The sequence below is a fragment of the Salvia hispanica genome, chromosome 4, assembly GCF_023119035.1.
Source record: "Salvia hispanica cultivar TCC Black 2014 chromosome 4, UniMelb_Shisp_WGS_1.0, whole genome shotgun sequence".
In the NCBI taxonomy this organism is placed as follows: domain Eukaryota; kingdom Viridiplantae; phylum Streptophyta; class Magnoliopsida; order Lamiales; family Lamiaceae; genus Salvia; species Salvia hispanica.
In genome coordinates this window covers 50,052,249-50,073,545 of record NC_062968.1, presented here as the reverse complement: position 1 = coordinate 50,073,545, position 21,297 = coordinate 50,052,249, and the positions used below count along the sequence as shown (strand labels likewise).

At 35.5% G+C, this 21,297-nt stretch overlaps 2 protein-coding genes, 1 long non-coding RNA gene, 1 other non-coding gene and 1 pseudogene across 4 annotated transcripts; 2 read left to right on the top strand and 3 right to left on the bottom strand.

Moving 5' to 3' along the window:
* The first annotated feature begins 1,979 nt into the window (after positions 1 to 1,979).
* LOC125221324 lies at positions 1,980 to 5,833 on the top strand (annotated as a pseudogene).
* Positions 5,834 to 5,854: 21 nt separating this feature from the next.
* Positions 5,855 to 7,054, top strand: LOC125221755. The gene is made up of 3 exons (XR_007176424.1): positions 5,855 to 6,315; positions 6,383 to 6,520; positions 6,712 to 7,054. It is a non-coding gene; the product is annotated as an uncharacterized LOC125221755 (long non-coding RNA).
* A 165-nt stretch (positions 7,055 to 7,219) lies between these two features.
* On the bottom strand, positions 7,220 to 8,516 carry LOC125221754 (F-box protein At3g07870-like). Its single transcript, XM_048123984.1, has one exon. It carries the CDS (start codon positions 8,438 to 8,440, stop codon positions 7,301 to 7,303), a length of 1,140 nt encoding a protein of 379 aa, XP_047979941.1. The 5' UTR covers positions 8,441 to 8,516; the 3' UTR covers positions 7,220 to 7,300.
* A 4,080-nt stretch (positions 8,517 to 12,596) lies between these two features.
* Positions 12,597 to 12,669, bottom strand: TRNAE-CUC. The gene has a single exon. It is a non-coding gene; the product is annotated as a tRNA-Glu (tRNA).
* A 158-nt stretch (positions 12,670 to 12,827) lies between these two features.
* LOC125224540 (F-box protein At3g07870-like) lies at positions 12,828 to 14,094 on the bottom strand. The gene has a single exon (XM_048127954.1). It carries the CDS (start codon positions 14,055 to 14,057, stop codon positions 12,948 to 12,950), a length of 1,110 nt encoding a protein of 369 aa, XP_047983911.1. The 5' UTR covers positions 14,058 to 14,094; the 3' UTR covers positions 12,828 to 12,947.
* Positions 14,095 to 21,297: the final 7,203 nt, after the last annotated feature.

Below are 21,297 nucleotides of genomic sequence, written 5' to 3'. Positions count from 1 at the left end.
ACCGCGCCATGACCACCCAATTGGGATAGTGCAATGGCTGCAGCTGCACGACGATCTTCTTCCATCTACAAATAGTATACGTAGTATGTACGAATTAGAATTTAGAAGATGATGAACATAGAAAAATCATGAACTCAAACTTATTAAGTTATGACTTTATGTATAAAAAAAATAATATGCAAAATATTTTATAACTTACTTGTAAGCGAACAGCCTCAGCATGGGAAACCTCCTCCAAAATTTCTCGACGAGTAGGTCGTCGTGATTTTCTCGGACGGGTAGATTGATCTTCTGCAATTCCTTTGCCCCGTCGATCACGGTCACCACCACCACGAGAAGAAGACATATTTTTTTTATAGTAATGTAGTTGAACAAGTTGTAAGTTGTAACTAATATGAAGTGCAAATTATGAAAATTGATGAACAACTTAAGTAAACAAGTAGAGAGCAAATTGAGAGAATGAGGTAGAGAATAGAGAATTGGAGATTGAGAGAGAAATCCTTGTTAACACAAGAATGGGGTGAGTAGAAGTGATGAAGAAGGGGGTATTTATAGATAAAAATGGGGGGAAAATCTGATATTAAAAAAAAAAAAAAAAAAAATTGAAATTCAAAATTTGAATAATAAAATGTGAGTGGAGTGAATTAGTGGAATGTATAACCTACTTACCACTTATGATAAAAGTGAAATGTGACTCTTATTATGGGATGAAGTGAAATGACAAAATGTTATTTTTATTATGGGGCGAAGGGAATAACAAATAAAGTGAATTACATACTACTCCCATCCGTCCCTGAAATTTTATCACATTTTTCCATTTCCGTCCGTCCCACAAAATTTTTCACGTTTCACTTTTTACCATTTTTGGTAGTAGATCCCACATTCTACTAACTTATTCTTACTAACATTTTATTACTCCCTCCATCCCATGTCACTCGCACTTTTCATTTTAGACCCCTAACTTTTACCATTTTTTGGTAGTAGACCCTACGAGTTTTAATGCACAATTGGTAAAGTAAATGGAATAATTGGTAAAGTATTATAGAGGAAAAGAAAAATGAATAAAGTAAGAGAGATATAGAGAAAAAGTAGTGAAACTAGAGTTAGAGCATCTCCAATGGCTTTAGGCCAGCTATAGCCTAGCCAAAAACTCCTCCTGCCACATCATCAGGACAAGAAACCCCACCTGCCACATCATCAGGACAAGAAACTGGACAAGCAATAGCCTAGCCATAGGCCAGCAAAATTATGAAAAATAAATAAATTAAAATCACGTAAATTACAGAATTAAATTTACAACACAGATACGGGAAAATGCGATAATTTTATTTAAATTTTAAAAAAGTACAAAAAAAAATTACATAATTTAAAAAATTACATAAAAAAAAACTATCGTCGTGCGCTTCCGCTCCCACAACTCTTCGATTAAATCCTTTTGGAGTCGAATATGAGCATCCGTTTGGCGCATGTCGTTATGTGCCCTTGAGGCTTGCCGTGCCTTCATCGTGAGGTACCCTTCATCGTACGCTAGGGGTGGCATCGTTTCGTGGCTTTGACCGGCCGTATCCGAAAGAACTGCCATTGACCCAATTAGTCAGGCTGTCACGCCTTCATCTTCAACTATCATGTTGTGCAAAATTATACATGTAATCAATTATATCGGTCGCTGCAGTCCGTGGTGCCACAAACGCGTTTGTGGACCCCTAATCGCCGCCCATCTAGGATCGGGAGGACACCAAATGCCCACACCAAAGTAGGCCTTCCTTCTTGTCAGCCGCGCATCCGATCAGTCTTCACAAACACGGGCCACCTATGTATATATCTCATCCGCCAAAGAAGTAGCCCATATCATGCCGGTTCCCCAGCCGGGCCACAAACCGATGACGGCTGGATCCGACGCCCTGGCACTTCTCGGTGAAAAGAGGCAACGAGTTGAGGACGTTGCGGTCGTTGTTCGACCCGGCTACCCCAAAATACGCATGCCATATCCACTGCCGGTAATCAGCTACGGCCTCGATGATCATCGTGGGATTCTTTCCTTTGTAGTCGGTCGTGTAGAACCCTTTCCAGGCGGCGGGACAGTTCTTCCACTCCCAATGCATACAATCTATGCCGCCCAACATCCCCAGGAACCCATGCTTCTCCCGTGCATCCGCATCAGATCCAGGCAATCTTCAGGGGTAAGGCTTCGAAGATACGGCTAACCGAATATTTCAATGACGCCCTGAAAGAAATACTTCAGACATTCTAGGGCAGTCGTCTCGTCGATGTGGAGGTACTCGTCCCACATGACTGTCGCACCTCCGTAAGCCAACTGCCTGATTGCCGCAGTGCACTTTTGTATAGTTGTGTGGTCGGGTCTGCCCGTCGCGTCCTACCTGAACCGGAAACACAGGTATCGACGCTCTAAAGCGTCAACGATACACATAAACAGTGGTCTACTCATCCTAAAACTCCGCCTGAAATGGTTGGCCCCAAACCGCGGCTCTGGAGCGAAGTAGTCTTCATATAGCCGCTGATGTGCTGCGACGTGATCCCGATCAACCACAGCTTGGCAGTGGACAATGGGTCGAGGTACCGCCGGCTGCTGCGGCTGCAAGGCCCTTTGTATCAGTCGATTAACCTCGCAGGACATATGGGCGTCCAACTCTTCGTTCAACCGCCGTTCAAACTCCTCAGCATCCCCACCACTACCACCATCACTACCACCACCACTACTTATTTTGCAATATTGTTCTTGTACAGAAATTAAGAGAGAGAGAAACTCGTTAATACAAGCGGTGTGAATGAAAATGACGTTAAAATTGCATATATATAGAGTCTCGAAAATTAAAAAAAAGGAGCGCTCGCCGATCGGGACGCTACAATGGCGGCCAGCGAATCAGCGTGGGCTTGCCGATTTCGCGCTAGCCAGTCCTAATGGTCGGCTAGCAGACCGGCCATTGTGCGCGGAGCAGCTAGCTAGCCTGCTAGCCGCCATTGGAGATGCTCTTAGTGGATTGTAAGGTCCATATCCTAAAAAAAAGAATCTAAAGTTTCTATTTTTAAGGAACGATCCTAAATGGAAATAGTTGTTATTTTAAAAAACAGAAAATGGAGAGAGTATTATTTTATTTTGCAAATACTATAAAAACTTATCTTATTCACAATCACTTCTACCACCTGCAACCAATTCTTCTTCTACAATCAACGCTACAAACAAAATACTTACTACTTTAAGCGGAAAAAAGGGGATATATGCCAAAAACCCCTTTCGATTTTTCTTGCCGAAAACCCTAGATCATTTTTGTGGGAAATAAAGTCCATAAATAAAAAACAACAATATGTAGGAGTACTTCATTTTTCCAGAACAATTATATGTTACGAGGGAGAAGAGAATTAGTGGAGGAAGAAGATGAAAGGGCAATGAGAACAAATAATTTATGATTTTTTTTGAAAAAATAATTTTGATGATTAAATAATTAAAAGTTGCTTAAATTGGTCAAAATTGTGATTAAAATCGTTGACTGTTAAATATTAACGGAATAGTTAACGGAGGACTAATTGTGATCCGATTTGAAATGTACAGGACCAAAAAATTCAAAAGATAAAGTTTATGACCAAAATGATAAAATGGACATATGTTCAAGACTAATTTTGGCCTTTACTCTAGTATATATTGCAAAACTTGTCTAGTTCTCTAATTTAAAATCCAAATAGATAGTCTCCGCATTCCAAATTAACCATGCAATTCAACAATATAAATAAATGCATTCCTTGAAATTTAAACCAATACCTGCCCTGCATTTGGACTGGTAGATGAAGCACAAGCTGCACACGCGTTTGCCACAACAACAATATATCTTTCTCCAAATTGACCAAAAAAAGCTCATAAAGTTGCAGTTTTTATATCTTTATCATTTCTTCCTTCCATCATCTCGCGGAAAATCCGAGTAAATTGGGCAACAGATGAGATAAGTCCGTAGGAGCACCGATTAAGAGGCCGCATTGCCACATTTTGACATGTTTCGCGCCAGTAAGTTTTTATTAATGATAATTATTTTTTAATTGGGAGAAATATGAAGCTTGAATTGTCATATTGAGCTCTGTTTGACACTTTCTTGATATGCAGATGTCATAAGAGATAGTTATAGCTAGTTTATTGACATTTTGTGAAATATTCGTCTTTGTTTGTATTTTGCTGTTGCATTAGAGGAATGAGTAATTTTATCAGCTTTCAATTGGAGTTGCTGTTTGTGGCTTGTATTAGTTGAAGAAGGAATATAATACTGAATATATTCCTACGCTTAAAGTTGCTATGTGAAGAAGATGATGATCTAATTAAGAAGAACGTGTATATTGTGTAGCTCTTTCTCACGGCCATGGGCCTAATATTATGCTGTAAATAAAAAAGAATTGACAGACTTTATACTCACGTGCTCATTTAGTAAGTAGTGATGCTGCATTGCTTTTCCTCTTATTAGGCTGGAAACAATAACCATGTAGTATGATTTTGAATTTGACTCAACAACTCTTATTAGTTTGTTGCAGTTAAGATAATCATAGTTCCTTTTTTTTGCCTTGTCATTGGTGAAGAGAATTTGGGAGACTAGGAATTACAGTAACATCAGAAACTATGCTTAAGATGAGATCAGGATTTACCATAAATTTTATGTGTTACTGTTTCTGTTTTAAATTAGTAGTATTGTCTTTGTGGCATGAGATAGTTCTTTAAGACATCAGGTGATCCTAGCAGATTACGCATGGTTAATGATGCAAATGGCATAGACTCTTGTTGTTTAGGACTTCGATAGAATCTGGTGGGGAATTGCACTAGCAATTAGGGGTATTGTTTCGGACTAATGTATTAGCACGGCCAAGATATTATGGAACTCTGATGAAATTGGATTTATTAAAATGAAGGTTCAGGAGGATAGGGATATCTGCAAGAACCACTATGGTGGATTGGCATGTTCACCAGTAAGTTATTTTCCCAAAGAGATTTGTTAAATGTTCTACTTCTATCAAATCCACATATCACCTAGTTGTTTGTAAATTGCACAGTGATTATTGGAGAATTTGCCAATTTTGTAGTAGCTTACATGTATGCTCCTGCAGTCCTCGTCACCCCACTTGGAGCATTAAGTATAATAGTAAGGTAAACATGTGTTTTACTAATTTGTGTTTTATATAAGCAGAAGTTATACTCCTCCATTCGTTGAAGCATAGCCCATTTTGCCATTTTAGCCTGTTTTCCTCACTGTCAATTTACTTACATAAAAACCAAGCATGGCTCACATTTACCACTAAATGTAAATCATGTAATTCATCTCTAACAAATGTGGCCCCCTTTTCCACTAAATTACGCACTTACCTAACATGTTTATAACCCGTGCCGAAAAGAAATGGGCAATATTTTAAAGGATAGAGGAAGTATCATGTTATCATATAAGATTAACCACAATTTATTTTATTGACAGTGCTGTTTTTGCTCATTTCTTACTCCAATAGAAACTAAGAAAGTTGGGAATATTGGGATGTGTTTTGTGTGTAGTGGGTTCCACTATCATGGTGCTTCATGCACCGGGCGAACATGACATTAGCTCAGTGGATCAAATCTGGGAACTAGCAACACAACCAGGTGAGTCGATGATTTCACATGTGTTGTTTTGAAATGGATATGAGTATGTGACAATGTTTCTGAAATATTTTCCTCATTTATCTGCACAGCTTTTCTTTGGTACATAGCGTCAGTTGTGGTAGTGGTGTTGGTACTTGTTTGTGTTGTGAACCACACTACGGACAGACAAATATAGTGGTGTATATTGGTGTTTGCTCTATTATCAGATCCTAACTGTAAGTAAAATTTCCTCTGGTATATGTGAATTTAATCATGTACCTAGCAAGCTGTTCAGTTTATTTTTCAAAGACGCGACACTGCTCTCAAATCATGTGATGAACCTGTATTTCGAGCTGTTTGTGTAAGAATAGTTGTGGCTAATTGGACCCATCCTCATATTTAGATTTAGTTAGTCGGTTTTCCCGAAAGGAGCAGGGGAGGAGGCGATATAAAATTTCCCGGCGGGGCACTGGACCTGAATAAACTCGTTGCGTCATATTTGCTTGTCAAGCAATTTAAGTATGCATTCTAAAGGAAATTATACGGTGCAGCAGTTTCCGGTTAAGCATTGTGCATATGGCACTCTCTGATCACCAAATTGCTTAAAATTCAAATCTAGCTGGATAGGAAGAGCAGAATAACCAGAATCATCTAAATTAGTGTTCCTAGTTCAAGTGGATTCTGAAGAATACGAGCAGATTTGCTTTCAATTCTAAGTAGGTTAATTGATTTTTTGTTGATCTTGTTTGCTGGTTTGCTGGTATTGATTTACCCTCATTGTAGGTTATGAGCATCAAAGCAGTCGATATAGCTATAAAACTCACGCTGGAGGGCCATAGTTAGGTCACCCTCTTCCAGTCCTGGATATTTGCCATGGTTTCAACTTCTTGTATAATCACTCAATTGATCTACTTAAACAAGGTAATCTCTTTTGAATTTTTTAACATTATATTGGTTTACAATAAATATTAGCTTCTTGTTTTGCTTAATCTTATTTTAACTGCCTTATTCCTTAGAAGTTAGAAGGCTCTTGAATGGTTAGATAATTCTCGAGACTTGCTCGTAGCATGATGTTTGACTGCATATAACTGTCTTTATTGCTCTTTATGCAGCTATGATGAAATGCACGGGGAGTTTGTAGCAATTATCCATGACGACCAATTCAAGCGACATAAAAGTTGTGCAGATCCCGCGCTTACTGGTGAGCATGTTCATGTCAATTTCCTCTAAGTTCTTGGGCTGATTCGTGTTAGGACATACGAGTAGCATGCAACGGTTTTTTGTGTATATAGGAGTGCGTAGTTCGTTTTCCCCGACAACGTTACATCCATTTCTGTTCTTTTTTAGCCAAACCAATTAAAACGTTGTTATTATTAGCTCATTAGTAACTCAGACCTGGGCCACATTCGATTTGTAAATGAGTAATTGTTGTGCATTGTTATAGCTTTTAGTTTCTTTCTCTGGGTTAGCTACTATGCTGAGTACCTTTTGTCAGACCATTTTTCTGTATGCTTGTATTAATGGGTCTTTGGTAGCAACTCAAGCAAACAAACAATTAGAGTAACCAATTCAAATCACAGACTGCTCTCAACAAAACAATAGAACTATAGAAGATAAGAGTAACTGTAAAAGATTCAACCTCTGTATAAAAAAATCGAACATCAAATATAGTTCAGATTTTCATGAACAAATTCCAAAACTCTAAAAGAGAACAACTTTTTCCATGACAAAGGTCTTAAGAGTCATCAAACTGGGCACATAATGCATGGCCTCAACGCTATTCGGGCCTCTAGACTGAACCATGTCAACTTCTTGTGTAACTTCACTTTTACTGCAGTAATTGAGCACGCAGTAATCCGCCCACACCAGCAATATGTTCCCATCTCCCAAAACCTTGAGCACTCGCACGATTTCAAACGACGGCCCAATCAATTCCGGCATTTTCCTGATCACGAATCTCTTGCTCCATGATTTCCCAACTCCGTATTCCTTCATCACCCAGATATCCACCTCGAAATTGGAGGTGTTATCGCACAGGCAGAGGCAATCATCCAACACCCCCACGCTCCCCAGCAGTTTTCTCCCCGGAAACGGCGCCGGAAAGGGGTGAAAAGACTCGTTCTGGAGGTCGAACCGAGAGATGAGTTCGTGGCCGTTCAAATCTTCAACCAGCCAGTGGAGATTGTCCCTGAAGAACTGGCCAATCAGGCGGCCTTCATAGGCGAAAGGGGCGTCGCCGACGGGGCGCCACTCCCCTGCTCCGAGCGTGTAGACGTGGCACTCGGAATTGGGGATTCTCAAGCAGGAGCCGCTCCTAGGGTCCATTTCCCTCTCCTGATAAATCCTGACGACCTTGAATTCGTCACTCCCCTTGCTGACTCCGAATCCGTGCGTGACGACGCTAGGGTAGCGGACCACCTGCTTGGGGGCGGCGAGCTCGATGTACTCGCGCGTGAGGGGATTGCAGACGTAGAGAGCCTCGTGCTTGTAATTGGCGTCGCGGAGGAGGAGGAGGCCCTTCACGGATCCTTCGACGGCGATTTCGGGGGAGGGGGTGAGCGATTGGAGGTCGATCTCCGCCGTGGGGAGGTGGAAATCGTCGAAATCGGCTAGTCGGAGGAGGTTCTTCGATGGCTCGGATTGGTGGATGGCGACGCCGGGCTTTGATCTGGAGAGATGCAGCTTGGCGAGGTAGGGATCGGAGGCGAGATGGAGCCAGTGCTTGCAGACGGATTTGCAGCGGAGGAGGGATTTGGCCGGGAGGCGGGAGAGGATGTCGATGATGAGGTGCGATGGGAGGCTCATCAGGAAATCGTGGGCGGGCGAGACGATGGACGCCATTGTTGTTGATCCAATTTGACAATGATTGTTGCTTTGATTTTAGCTTTAGGAGAGGATTTATAAAGTGTAGACTTGCTAATTTATGAACTCTCTTGGGTTTTTTTTTTCTTTCTCGCTCATGGATAAGGTTAAGGTAGGCCATGTTGGCCTTTCGGAGGATGCAAATGCTACGTGGAATCTAATTATTTACTCACAATATTTTATTTTTACCAAACTATTCCATATCCACAATTTTAATCATAAACACCGATAGTCAATAAGTACCAAATAAATTGGGATGAAATTACAGCTAATTCGATTTTTTAATCTCTATTTAATGGCTAACTCGTGAAAACTTCCAACACTATCAGTCCTAACTAGGAGTAGGCATTCAGGTTTTGGATCGGTTTTTTCCCAATAAAAATCGAATTTAGTTCAAAATCCAAACTGAACCGAACTAAAAAATTGAAAACCGAACTTCAAAAACCGAACAAAACTGAAAAAACCAAAATTTTAAACAAAACCGAAAAATCGAAAAAAATAGTACTCCGTATATATTAATATATATATATATAATTTAATTTAATTTATATATACTAATATAAAATTAATAGAATATATATAATACATATTATATACTCCCTCTGTCCCACTAGAAATGAAACGTTTTCCTTTTTGGGTTATCCCATTAAAAATGAAACGTTTCTTAAAATAGAAATAACTTTATCTCTACTTTTACCTCTCTCTTACTTTACTCTCTCTTTTTTAACTCACAAAATAACACTACATAAAATCTTGTGCCGAAAAGCAAACGTTTCATATTTATTGGGACGGAGGGATTATAATATATTAAATTAATAGAATAAATATATATAATATTATATTTAAAATATAATTCGGTTTTTCGGTTATTTTTTTCGCCCGAACCGAACTGAACCGAACCGAAAAACCAATTTTTTGTATTTTTAAAACCGAACCGAACAGAACCAAAAAATCAAAAAAACTAAATCGAATTTCAAAATTTCGATTTGGTTCGGTTTGGATATTCGATTTTCGATTTTTTTGTTCACCCCTAGACCAAACACATGGGAACAACAATGCAGCTCAAGATGGGTGGCTTTTAAGTTTTAACACGAAGTACTACTAACAAAGTTCCAATATTAGTACTTATTCAATACTTTGATAAAAAAAAAGACAAGAAATTATATTTTTTTAATTTCACTATAATATATTTTTTCAGTTTAAGATTGCAATATATTCATTCAAAAATTCTTGAATTCAAGTACAAATTAGAAGAGAGAAGAGAACGGTCACAAGAAGCATCAACAACTTCAATTCCATCATACTCCCTTCGTATTTTCAAGTGGAGCATTTTTAATTCGACATGAGATTTTATAGTGTTATTTTATAATTAAAAGTGAAAAAAAATTAAAATAAGAGAAGTAGAAAAAATAAAGATAATGATATTTTTATATTTAAAAATATATTATTTAGAATAAAATATTTTACAAAAAAAATATGTTACTTAGAATGGGATACAAGAGTATGTTATGTAGCCTTCTCATGTGAATAATGTCTCAAAAAACATAATACTCCTACAAGATAATAGAATTGATAATATAACAATAATAAGAGATATTGATTCAAGAGCAGCAGTACCTCTTTGAATAATTCCTGAACTAGCAAATGCAATCCTATCCAAACTGGATAAACAAATACAAGCGGCAAACTGAGACAACAAATTTTCCTATTGGCCCACCAGCATTATTAAAATATCCAATCTCTCTATCTTTCTATATTTTATAGATATTTGATTTCCAATTTGGAATTCATCTAAGGTACGTGGTATTGAATGTAGATAGTGATAGCATGCTTATCCACAACGCTCGCTCATTATATTTTCTGGTAAAGTGGTTTGCATTTGATGGGTATCCAAGTCAATCAAGTGGCGCTCACCACTTTGCCATCTTTTAATTTAATAACTATTAAATGTTTGTTTGTTTTGAAAAAAAGATTAATATTATATGTCCCCTGGCCCACATAATTATTCCTTTGTCCCTTTTTGATTTAAACACCTGTAACGTTAAAATGCAATCAGTGCAGCTTCAAAACTACGGTTTAAATATGAATTATATGACCTGAATCCTGATATAGTGTCGGCACATTGAGTGAGTTACCTTAATTAATTATCCAAAACCCTAATGTCATTGATCTTGATAGTTGCTATAGGTCAAAGTAAGAGAAAAGTATTTTTTACTTAGAGAGATGTTGTTTTGGTGCTGCATCAAAACTAATGACTGCGAATTTTTATACAAAGAAAAATTAAAAGAGTTAATCGGTGATACATCTGGGGTTTATACAAATAATCTAATGTTTATGTTTCAAGTTAAGTTATATCATTAAGAATAATTCAAAGTATAGCTGATGTTTCAAGATACATGGTACCTACTCATCTCATTAGTAGAGTCAAACCATTAATTAATTATGATTCCTGCATTGAATCGTACTAATTATCTTTGTTTTCCAAATTACAACTCACACATATCTTCCCATATACATATACCTAATTAAGGTAACTCAAATCCTCATCATCCAATAGGTTTGTAGTTCAATACCAATGTTATTCTCATTCCTCTCACAATTAATTTATGTCCTATTCTATATTTTCCACCAGATAATAGATGTGTAAAAATATTTATATTATGAATATGTGGGTTGAAATTAAAAATGTCTTGTCTTAGACTTAAAGAGTAGTTAAGCCGTTAATTCCAACATTAAGACACAATTTCAACTACCACCAACCCCAACATCAAATGAATTTACAATAAAATGGTTAATATTAATAGGTAAATTGGAAAGATGTAGGTCACCATATTCTATCATGTCCATGTATAGGTAGATTCTTTCCTTTTACCATCACCAACCCCTAAAACCCACGTAGATGCTTTTTTTAAAGAAGAGATAATTACGAGTAGTACTAGTCAACTGTAGAAGTCAACAATCGATAAGATAATTGTGTAAAATAATTCGAAGACATGGATCAGATCAGGCCCGGCGTTGCCTCAATTATGGGCCTGGACTGGATTGTTGCTAACAAGCCAGCCCACACAGACCCATCTTACCTCAACTACATTTCATTAGGGCTGGATCGATACGATATACCGTATCAAAAATTTTGTTTCGAAAGTTTCGGTATGGAAAAAAACTATACCGTTACCGTTTCAAAATTTCGGTATATCGTACCGAACTTCGGTATACCGTTCTGAACCGTATATTGATATTTCATACGATATACTGTTTTATACCATTTCGAATACCTTTATACCAAAAAATATAATTTCAAAACTGAAAAATAAAACCAAAATTAATGGAGTATAATTTTAACATAATAAAATAAACATTGTCCACATCTTCATAATAAAAAAAAATATAATTAAGTTATATGGATATATTTGTGATTTAAACTTTTAATCTTAAAAAAATAAATTATATTATTATCATTATTATTATTATTATTATTATTATTATTATTATTATTATTATTATTATTATTATTATTATTATTATTATTATTATTATTATTATTATCGATATAAATGGTATAAACGATATGTATCGATAACTCGATACGTATTGATTTTCGATATATTTTGGTATACCGATAATATCGATATATACAGTATATTCGATATCGGTATAAGAAAATTCATATCGTTATCATACCGAAAACTTTCGATACGGTATTGTATCGTACCGAAAGTTTCGGTATACCGAAAATTCGATATATTTCGATATTTTTCAATACGATACGATCGATATACCGTTTTTTCGGTATATTTACCCAGCCCTACATTTCATAATATATTAAGCCAATTTTCTGCATCGTGAGATCGACATATATATATATATATATATATATATATATATTAGGTTTTTTTGCAATCTTGCATTAATCATATATTAATATGGTTTTTTAAATTTCTTTTAGTAACCGAGGAGAGAGTAATATATTAAGCCAATATTACAACAGTCGATCTTGTTTGAAGGGTACTTTAGTCAATTCAAATATTTATAATACTAACAAATACTGTTTCAAAATCAGTCGATCTTGTTTGAAGGGTACTTTAGTCAATTCATATTTATAATACTAACAAATACTGTCTCAAAATAAAAAATATTCCGTTGCCGGGACTTGAACCCGGGTCTCTCGGGTGAGAGCCGAGTATCCTAACCAACTAGACTACAACGGATTACATGCTAAGCTCTCAACTCAATCTAAATATATTCTCATAAGATATACACAAAAATACTGCAACCTGCAATAACATTTTTATTATCTTTTCATGTGTATAAACAACTGATCTAGTAAGTAAGTAAGTAAGTAGTTGATAAATCAATAGGATATTGCTGACACTGTATAAAGATTGATAAAAAACGTGCTTTAAAGGGCAACTTGCACTTATATAGAAATACTGATGTTGAGACATATAGTACTACACTACTACTCACTATATAGGAATTCAGATCATTAGGAGCTAACATTTTCCATGGCCCCAAAACTCTTGGAGAGAGAGAGAAAAGTGGGGGTGTGAGGGATCAAATCGAGAGCACAATTACCACGAGCTTCGAACATTCTCATCTCCGAAACAGTCCCCCTCTTGCTACACCAATGGAACACAAAGAAATCTCCCCACAACATCGCCATCTCTCCATCTTTAAACACTTTGATTGGCCGAACCACACATTCCCCATACATATCCTCTCTTTTCACCACCACAAACTCCTTCCTCCAAGATTTCTCATCTCCGTATTCCTCCATCAACCACACCACAATCTCATCTTCACTCCAACTGTCACAGACACACAGCTTATCTCCAAAAGCAAACACGTCGGCCACGAGCAACTGCTGATCAGTCGTGGGCGGAGAAATGGTGCTTAAAAGCTCGGTCTCAAGATCAAAGCAAGAAATCCACGCCTTAGAGTTTGCATCGAACCCAAGCCAGTGGAGATTCCCGTTCAAAAACGCCCCATTGCAATAACTACCGTAGCTCAAACATGGCGCCGCACTTCTCCTCCACGACCCCGTTCCAAGAGTGTACACGTGGCACTCGGATTGAAGAAACCCGAGGCGTTTATCTTTCTCTGGATCATGGGAAAACATAACCACTTTATACTGGCGAGTCCTTGTGCTCACCCCGAATCCGAATGTGAACTTTTGAGGGTGCTTGTAGTTGGAGTCTTGAGGGGTTCGGATGTCCATGTATTCGCGGGTGATCGGGTTGCATATGGAAAGGCCTTCAGGGGGCATGATAAGAAGGAGGCCATTGGCGGAGCCCTGGATCAATCCATGGGAAGGGAGTTTGAAGGCTGTGAGTAGTTTGTAGCGGTGCTCAACATCAAGATCAAGCTCGTCTTCAAATTCGTAGATTTCGTGGATTTCGGATGTGATCTTAGACTGAAAGACAGCTAGGCCGGGGGCGGATTCGGAGAGATGGTGGGTGGTGAATTCGTGAGAGTTGAGTAGATGGAGCCATGGCTTGCAAACAGATTTGCATCGGAGAATGGTTGGGATGGGGAGTCGGGAGAGGATGTCGATGGTGATGTGCGAGGGTAGATTTGTGAAGAATTCTTGGCTCATTTTGTTGAGGAAAGACTCTGTCTTGCTGTTGGCAATAGTTGGCATAGATGTTCAAATTAGTTGAATTTTCTATGGAGAAGACTCTGTCTTGCTATTTGAATAGTCAATAATTTGTTGAAAATTCTCCCCACGCAAAACTAACTACCTAGACTACAACGGAGCCTAATTAAGATAATCAGGTTCAAATGCATCCGAATATAATTGTTACTACTGGGTTTACTTTTCATGATTGATAATAGTACAATTGAATATTTTTGTCACCAATCTTATTATTTCCACTGATAAAATCAAGCAAAAATCTGCTCAAATGAGAGAAATTATCAAAAGCTTTGGATATCTCAAATTTTAAATCTAAAGGGCATTTTATCGTAAATACAGTCTCTTAATTTTTAATCGAACTGAACTGATTTTTCTGAAGTCGTTCTATTTTTAGCAATATAAATTTATGACTAATTTCTTTACAACTTTATTTTATATATTGCTTTTACACTATTAAGTATTCTAGAAAAAACCATTCGTAAATCATTTATTTTGATGTATAAATAATTAAAATGAAAATTGCATTTTTAAAAATTGAGTTATATAATCTCTAGTCGTCCCTGAAAAGTATAAACATTTAATTAGATACGAGTTTTAATGCATAATTGGTAATATAAGAGAGATAGAGAAATGATAGTGAAAGTAGTGTTAATGGAGAGTGAGGTCCACATTATCAGTAGTGCAGTTTAATTTTCAAAATTAGAAAGATTATTTTTTTTAGGGATGAACAAAAATTTAACAGTTCATACTTTTTTCAGGAACGGATGGAGTATATAGTAAACCGTACTATAATGATTAATTAAGCATTTTTCTATTATGTTAGAATCTTGTAATTTTTGTAGTTTTCGTGATGTCAACATAATATTTTAAAATTATCAACACAATAATACGAGTATTTTAACACAATTACATTGATATTGTACATGCATTATATTGACATACTATTAAGATATGTGTATTGATACTAATCTGAACTACAAAAGGTTTTTGGACAATGTGTGTATATTTTCAGTACCTAATAAAAAAAGAGTAAAAGTCAATTTTGGTCCTAAACATATGACCGATATACGAATTTGGTAAAAAACATTCACTTTTTGAAAAACGGGTCCATAACAAATGAAATTCGTGTTAATCCGGTCCATTTTTAACGGTCCCGTCAATTTTTTACGGTCAACCGCCTATTAGCAAAATTTTGACCCGATTAGGCTTAATCTCGGATTATTAGTCATCTAATTATTGTAAATGTTCAGGACGTATTTGATATTAATAATGAATATGTTGGACTAGTTTGACGATATTTTTTTTTTCTATTTTTCTGCTTCATCTTCGACGTAATTGTAATTCATATTGCTATGTGCACGTTTCAAAACCTTAATACGCATTTTAACATTGTCAGAATTCAGGAACATAGATTCAAGGACTTACATTCAAGATTCAAAATTCAAAATTCAAAAGTCTAAATTCAAAATCGAAATCCAATTGCTTCGTCGGAAACGGTAACTGAGGTTGATGGTGATGGCTTCGTCTCGTCGATGGGCCGCCGTTGTCGCCGGAACTCCATCAACAGTGCGACCTCTCCATATCAGACAAGTCCGACGGGTTTTGGACCAAGTTGTAGGGAAAGAAAATTAGGTTTTGGTGGTGTGGGGAAGAAGAAATAAAAGAGATGGAGAATAAAAAAAATTGATTTTGATTCATGTTTTTATTCAAGGGTTTTCTATTTTACAAATATTTCAGAAATTAAAAAAAAATAGCTACAGTAATAAAAAATTTGCTAATCCGGTCAACAAAACACTAATTAACGGTTGACCGTTAAAAATTGACGGAACCGTTAAAAATGGACCGGATTGACACGAATTTCATTTGTTATGGACCCGTTTTTCAAAAAGTGAATGTTTTGAACCAAATTTATATATCGATCATATGTTTAGAACCAAAATTGACCTTTACTCAATAAAAAAAATACTATATCATCAGAGGTCTCTGGACAAACACTTAATTTCGTATGCGGTAGTTTTGCATTATTTTCAAACATTTTTACCCTTTGGCCCATTTTAGTTTAAATAGATATTTTATTCTTTATGTTATCTTTCTCTTTCATTCATTCTCAATTAATTTTTTCATATTTTATTCTCTTCTTATTATTTTATTTCTTATTTATCTCTCTCATTCACTATTCATTCTCAATTTAATTTTATTTAACTATAAATATTCAATACAAATGCCAAACAAAAGATCGTAATAAGAGCTTTAATTATATATATGCATTAAAAATAAACTAAAAACAATTAAATATATTTTTGTATATGAACGTTTTGACAAGATTTATAATTATATACATAAAAATATATATTTTCATTATTGTTAATAGCAAGTATAAATACGAACATTATTCTTAAGATGTGTGGTAGGCAAATTTTCTTCTTGTGGAGTACTACTTATGTAAGCATATCGGTTTTTAATTTTGTCCAAAAACATATTCCAATAAAGAAAATTTAAGAAATTAAATTATTATCTTTTATTTAAATTTGTTTTAAAATAACATATCAAGTTCATTATTATCTTTAATTTCATATGCATTAAATATTTTATTGCTAAATGAAATTAAATGGAGAATGAGAGAGATAAATATGAAATTAAATAAATAATTCAAAAAAAGAAAATAGAAAAGGTGAAAAATATTAAATATAAAGACTAAAATATTTCTTAAAACTATAAAGGACAAAAGGCCGAAAAAAATCCGAAAATAGTGCAAAAGTAAATTGGGCTTGTAATGAAGACCAAAAAATTCTACTCCCTCCGTCCTGGATAATTCGTCCCAGTTTTCTATTTCGATCCGTCCCACGTAATTTGTCCCATTTCACTTTTACCATTTTTGGTAGTGGACCTCATATTCCACTAACTCATTTCTACTCACATTTTATTATAAAACTAATATATAAATGTAGGACCCACATTCCACTAACTTTTTCAACCCACTTTTCATTACCATTCTTAAAATCCGTGCCCGATCAAAGTGACCCGAATTATCCGGGACGGAGGGAGTATATATCATCGAATTTCATCAAAAAAACTAGATCCAGTGGTCCTAATTTGGTCTCTAGTTCGATCTTTAAAATTAGTTCATTAATCACAACTCTATAACAATATCCCCTAAAATTAACAATTTAATTACAAATTGTCAGTTAAAATCTAAGCAAAACAAAACGATCCTACTTTTTTTATAACAAACTAACTTTTTCGGGACTGAAAATTAGAGTACTCCATTATATAGCAGTCAACTACGTTCTTAGGATGATAAGGAAAGTTTCTCACCCCTAATATTCACATTGATATTTTTCTTAAATAAATAAGATCAAGTCAACATTATTCAAATAGTTTAATTCCAATATTCAAACATTCCATATAGATAATTAATGTCTATTCAATCAATTAAGAAAAAACATAAATTAACAAAAATTGTATATACAAAATATCCTTTAATTTAGTTCTAATTTTTAGGATATAATTTTATGACTAATTTATCCTTATTTAATGTTGGATATATTTTTAACTCTTATCAGTTTAGTAAAGTATCATTGATTTAGATTATGAATTATTTATGGTAATACTAATTAACACACTACATAATTAAAGTACGGAGTATATTTAATTGTAAATCATCAATGACAAGTAGTTGCGGGGGAGTGTTATATTGTTAACTCATAACTTAATTGCTAACTACAACTAAATAATAGCCATTAGTGAAAAGACCCAAAAATCTTTCCCAAAAACCCCTTTAATCTATAGATCTAAATTCCTGGGGGGGAACCTTTGAAATTATAAGGAACCCGGGAAAGCAAGAAAAACCAATTCACCTATGCAAATTTCAAATCTCCTATTAGTGAGGAGTTTTAAAATTGCAAACTTGGGGGCTAGGTTTTGGGGGTTTTGGTTGTGTTTTGCTCCCTCCTTACATCCTTATTTATGGGGTTTATGATGGGCTAGGGATCGGGGTTTGGGTTTGGGCCTCCCCAATTTTCTTTCCCAAATTTAAAATTTTATAACCCATAATTCAATATAAGGTAAATAATACTTGTGCCACTATCAAGAAAACCCCCCCCATCCAATCCGGTTTAAACAAAGCAACCGGTTATCCTCTTTAATATTTTTTTTCTCCCCTTTTTTTATATCCATTAATTAATTTTTTTCCGCTATGACTTTAAATTAATTAATATTTTTTTATTTCCAAGATTTTGTCAAAGACAGATGTATATCAAAATATACTTTTCCTTTTCTTTTTATTTTTGGATTAAAAAAAAGTGGGGTTTCCGAATAATAGAACTTCTCTCGAACACCTCGGGGATATAGCCAAACCACGCAAAAACCCCCATTCAATGTAATAAAAAAACCAAATTTAATTAGTTATTAATTACTACTACCCAAGATATCGTAAATTTAAGGGGGTTAAAAAACCCCCGCACCTATTGATAAGTAAAAAAGGCCAAATGATTAAATAACGTGGTCCTATACTATTACAAAGAAAAAATATTAAATCTCCAAGACATCGCCTTACGAGAAAACAACGGACGTGTCTATATTTGGGGGATCCATTAAAGCTATACCACCCCCAAGACTCAAGGTAAAGACAACTTTTAAAGGAAAATAACCCACGATAGGTACCCAAAAAACCTATCTAGGTTGTAAAAAATTTTTTACTTCTACAAGGTACTAGTAAAGCCACCAAAGTGATGACCCACCCGACCTAACCTTCAATTTTAAAATTTAGCCCAATTTATTTTCCCTTTTTTAATTATATAATTTAATATAAATTAAATCCCTAAAAATCCATTAAAGTAAAATACAAAAAATTTAAGAAAAACATTTATTTTTTTCTCATTAAATGAAAGTGTTTACAAAAAATACAAGCAATTTATCAAATTCAAAAAAAAATCGGGAAAAAAGCTTTTTTGTTTTATATGTTCCAAACCCCCCCAAATTTTTACTCAAAACATGCTTTGAGTATACTTACCGCTAATTTTCTTCAATTTCTCCCACTTATAGAGAAAGCAAAAACTAGTTTTTTAAAGCATCTAAACCTTTTCCCCTTTCCCTAAACCCTTGAACGTCCCACCCGAGAGGGCTTTCTTTGGGAAAAGGGTCCCAAAGGGTTTTTTTTCTCAAGGTAATTCGACACTTTTATGTCACCTCTCCGTAAAAAAACCCCAATGATATTACTTCCTCTCAATGTGTTTGTTGTTTTTTGGGATCGTGGGGTTCCCCTTTTTGTTTGGGAAAGCCCGGAGTTATCCCGGTTCAAAGGGTGCTTCCCGGGCAAAACCCAATCATACCCCAAATCCTTTAAAAAATTTTTGGTTTCCTTTTCGCCTTCTGGGGTTTTTTACCCCCGGCCCATGGTTTAAATCCGCAATGCATTTCGCTTGCACTCTTCCATATAACGGCTCCACCTCCCAAGGTGAACACCAAAAAGGGATTTCGAATCACGAAAGGGTTGAAAATCAACGGGACCCCATCGGGACAAATTTTGATGTCTGTAAAATAGAACATACTTTAGTCCTCTTTCAAAAATTTTAGTATATTCTTTACCGACCAATGTTCCCTTTGGGTTCCCCCCGATAATTTAGCCCCACCCTGCCTACGGCAAAGCATATATCGTTTTGGGGACACAACATAAAAATACATTTAGATTCCCAACCCCCAGGGAATGGGAAACCCTTTTTTATGTCTTTATCTTTGGGTTCTTTGGACACATCTCCCTTTTATAGATAAATTCCATGTCCGGAAAAGGGAAAAAAACCCTTTGGGGAAATTTACTAAAATTTTAGTAAAAAAGACGATGTAAGGGTTCTTTGGGAAAAGACAACATTTTTTTTCTTATTTTTCCTTTTATCCCTAGAATGTGTCCCGATCTCCCCAAATCCTTTATCTCAAACCGGGTAGACAACTCTTTTGACGCCCAAAATCTTATTAAAAAGTTTTCCCCTTGGGGGATGTCATCTACGAGTGAACACCACATTTGCACCCTTCAACTTTCTTTTTCGCAACTCTCTTCCGGGACCGATCAAAACCAAATGATTTAACAAATTCCCTCGAAAACATGTTCCATCCCGATGCTTGTTTGAGTCCATAAATGGATCTTTTAAGCTTTTACACCATGGTTTTTGCCCTTTTAAACCCCTACTCCCTTTTCCTTTTATGTAAATGGTTTCAAGATTGCCATGCAAGAAGGGGGGGCCACATCCATTTGCCAAACTTCCCAAACCTGTGGGCCGGGTGGGGTGGGGAATCCTAATCAATTAAGCATATTTACCCAGAAAGGGGTCCCCCTCATAACGATGCCTTCTGGGGATATCCCTTTGCCAATTTAAACCGGGTTTTAAAAAAAATTTCCCTCCGGGCCTCGCTTTTTCGTTAAAACCTACTTTTTCCCCAATGGCAATGCTTGGGGTTTTTATAAAAAAATGTTTGAAATTTGAGGCTGTTTTGCAAATTTGTGCTTTAACAAAACGCCAGTCCACTTGTTTACCTATTTTAGAATAAATAATATAATATAATGGTTTTTTTTAAAAAAATTAATAAACAAGTCAAAGTTTTTTATAAGAAGGTCAAGTGGGGAAATTCATGATTTAAAGGGTTTTCCGAGGGACGTGGATCTAGTAAGAAAAAGATTACAACCTTATGGTTTTGGCACCAGGTCTTGGTTTTTGGAAATTTCTTTACCTAAGAAGAGTTTAGTAAACCTGGGGAAAAGCAAAGGACAACCAAATGTATTCTTTTTTCTATTTTGAAAGAATATTTTAAGAAAGTTTAGTATTTTCTAGTTATATAAATATCAATATTGTTTATTCAACAAACGCCATTTGACTTATAAATTTTGAGATTTTGACGAATCAAGTTCATGAATTTGGGGGAGTAAGAATAACATGAGTATTGGAAATTATTTCATAAAATTGCCTGTGTGGGATTAAACCCAAAAAGGGGATCCCAATGAGGTGGAAAGAGGAATTTATTATTCAAAAAGGGGTTGGTTTTTAAATAATAAATAAAGTTTCAAACTAAAAAAACTTGGAGAGTTAATTTAATTTAGTAATAAAAAAAAATTAAAATTTGGGATCAAGATAATCAAAGGAAAATTATAAAAAAAAAGGGGGTTATTTGAAATTTTGGTGTTTTAAAGGGGGAAATATTATTTTTAGGGGAA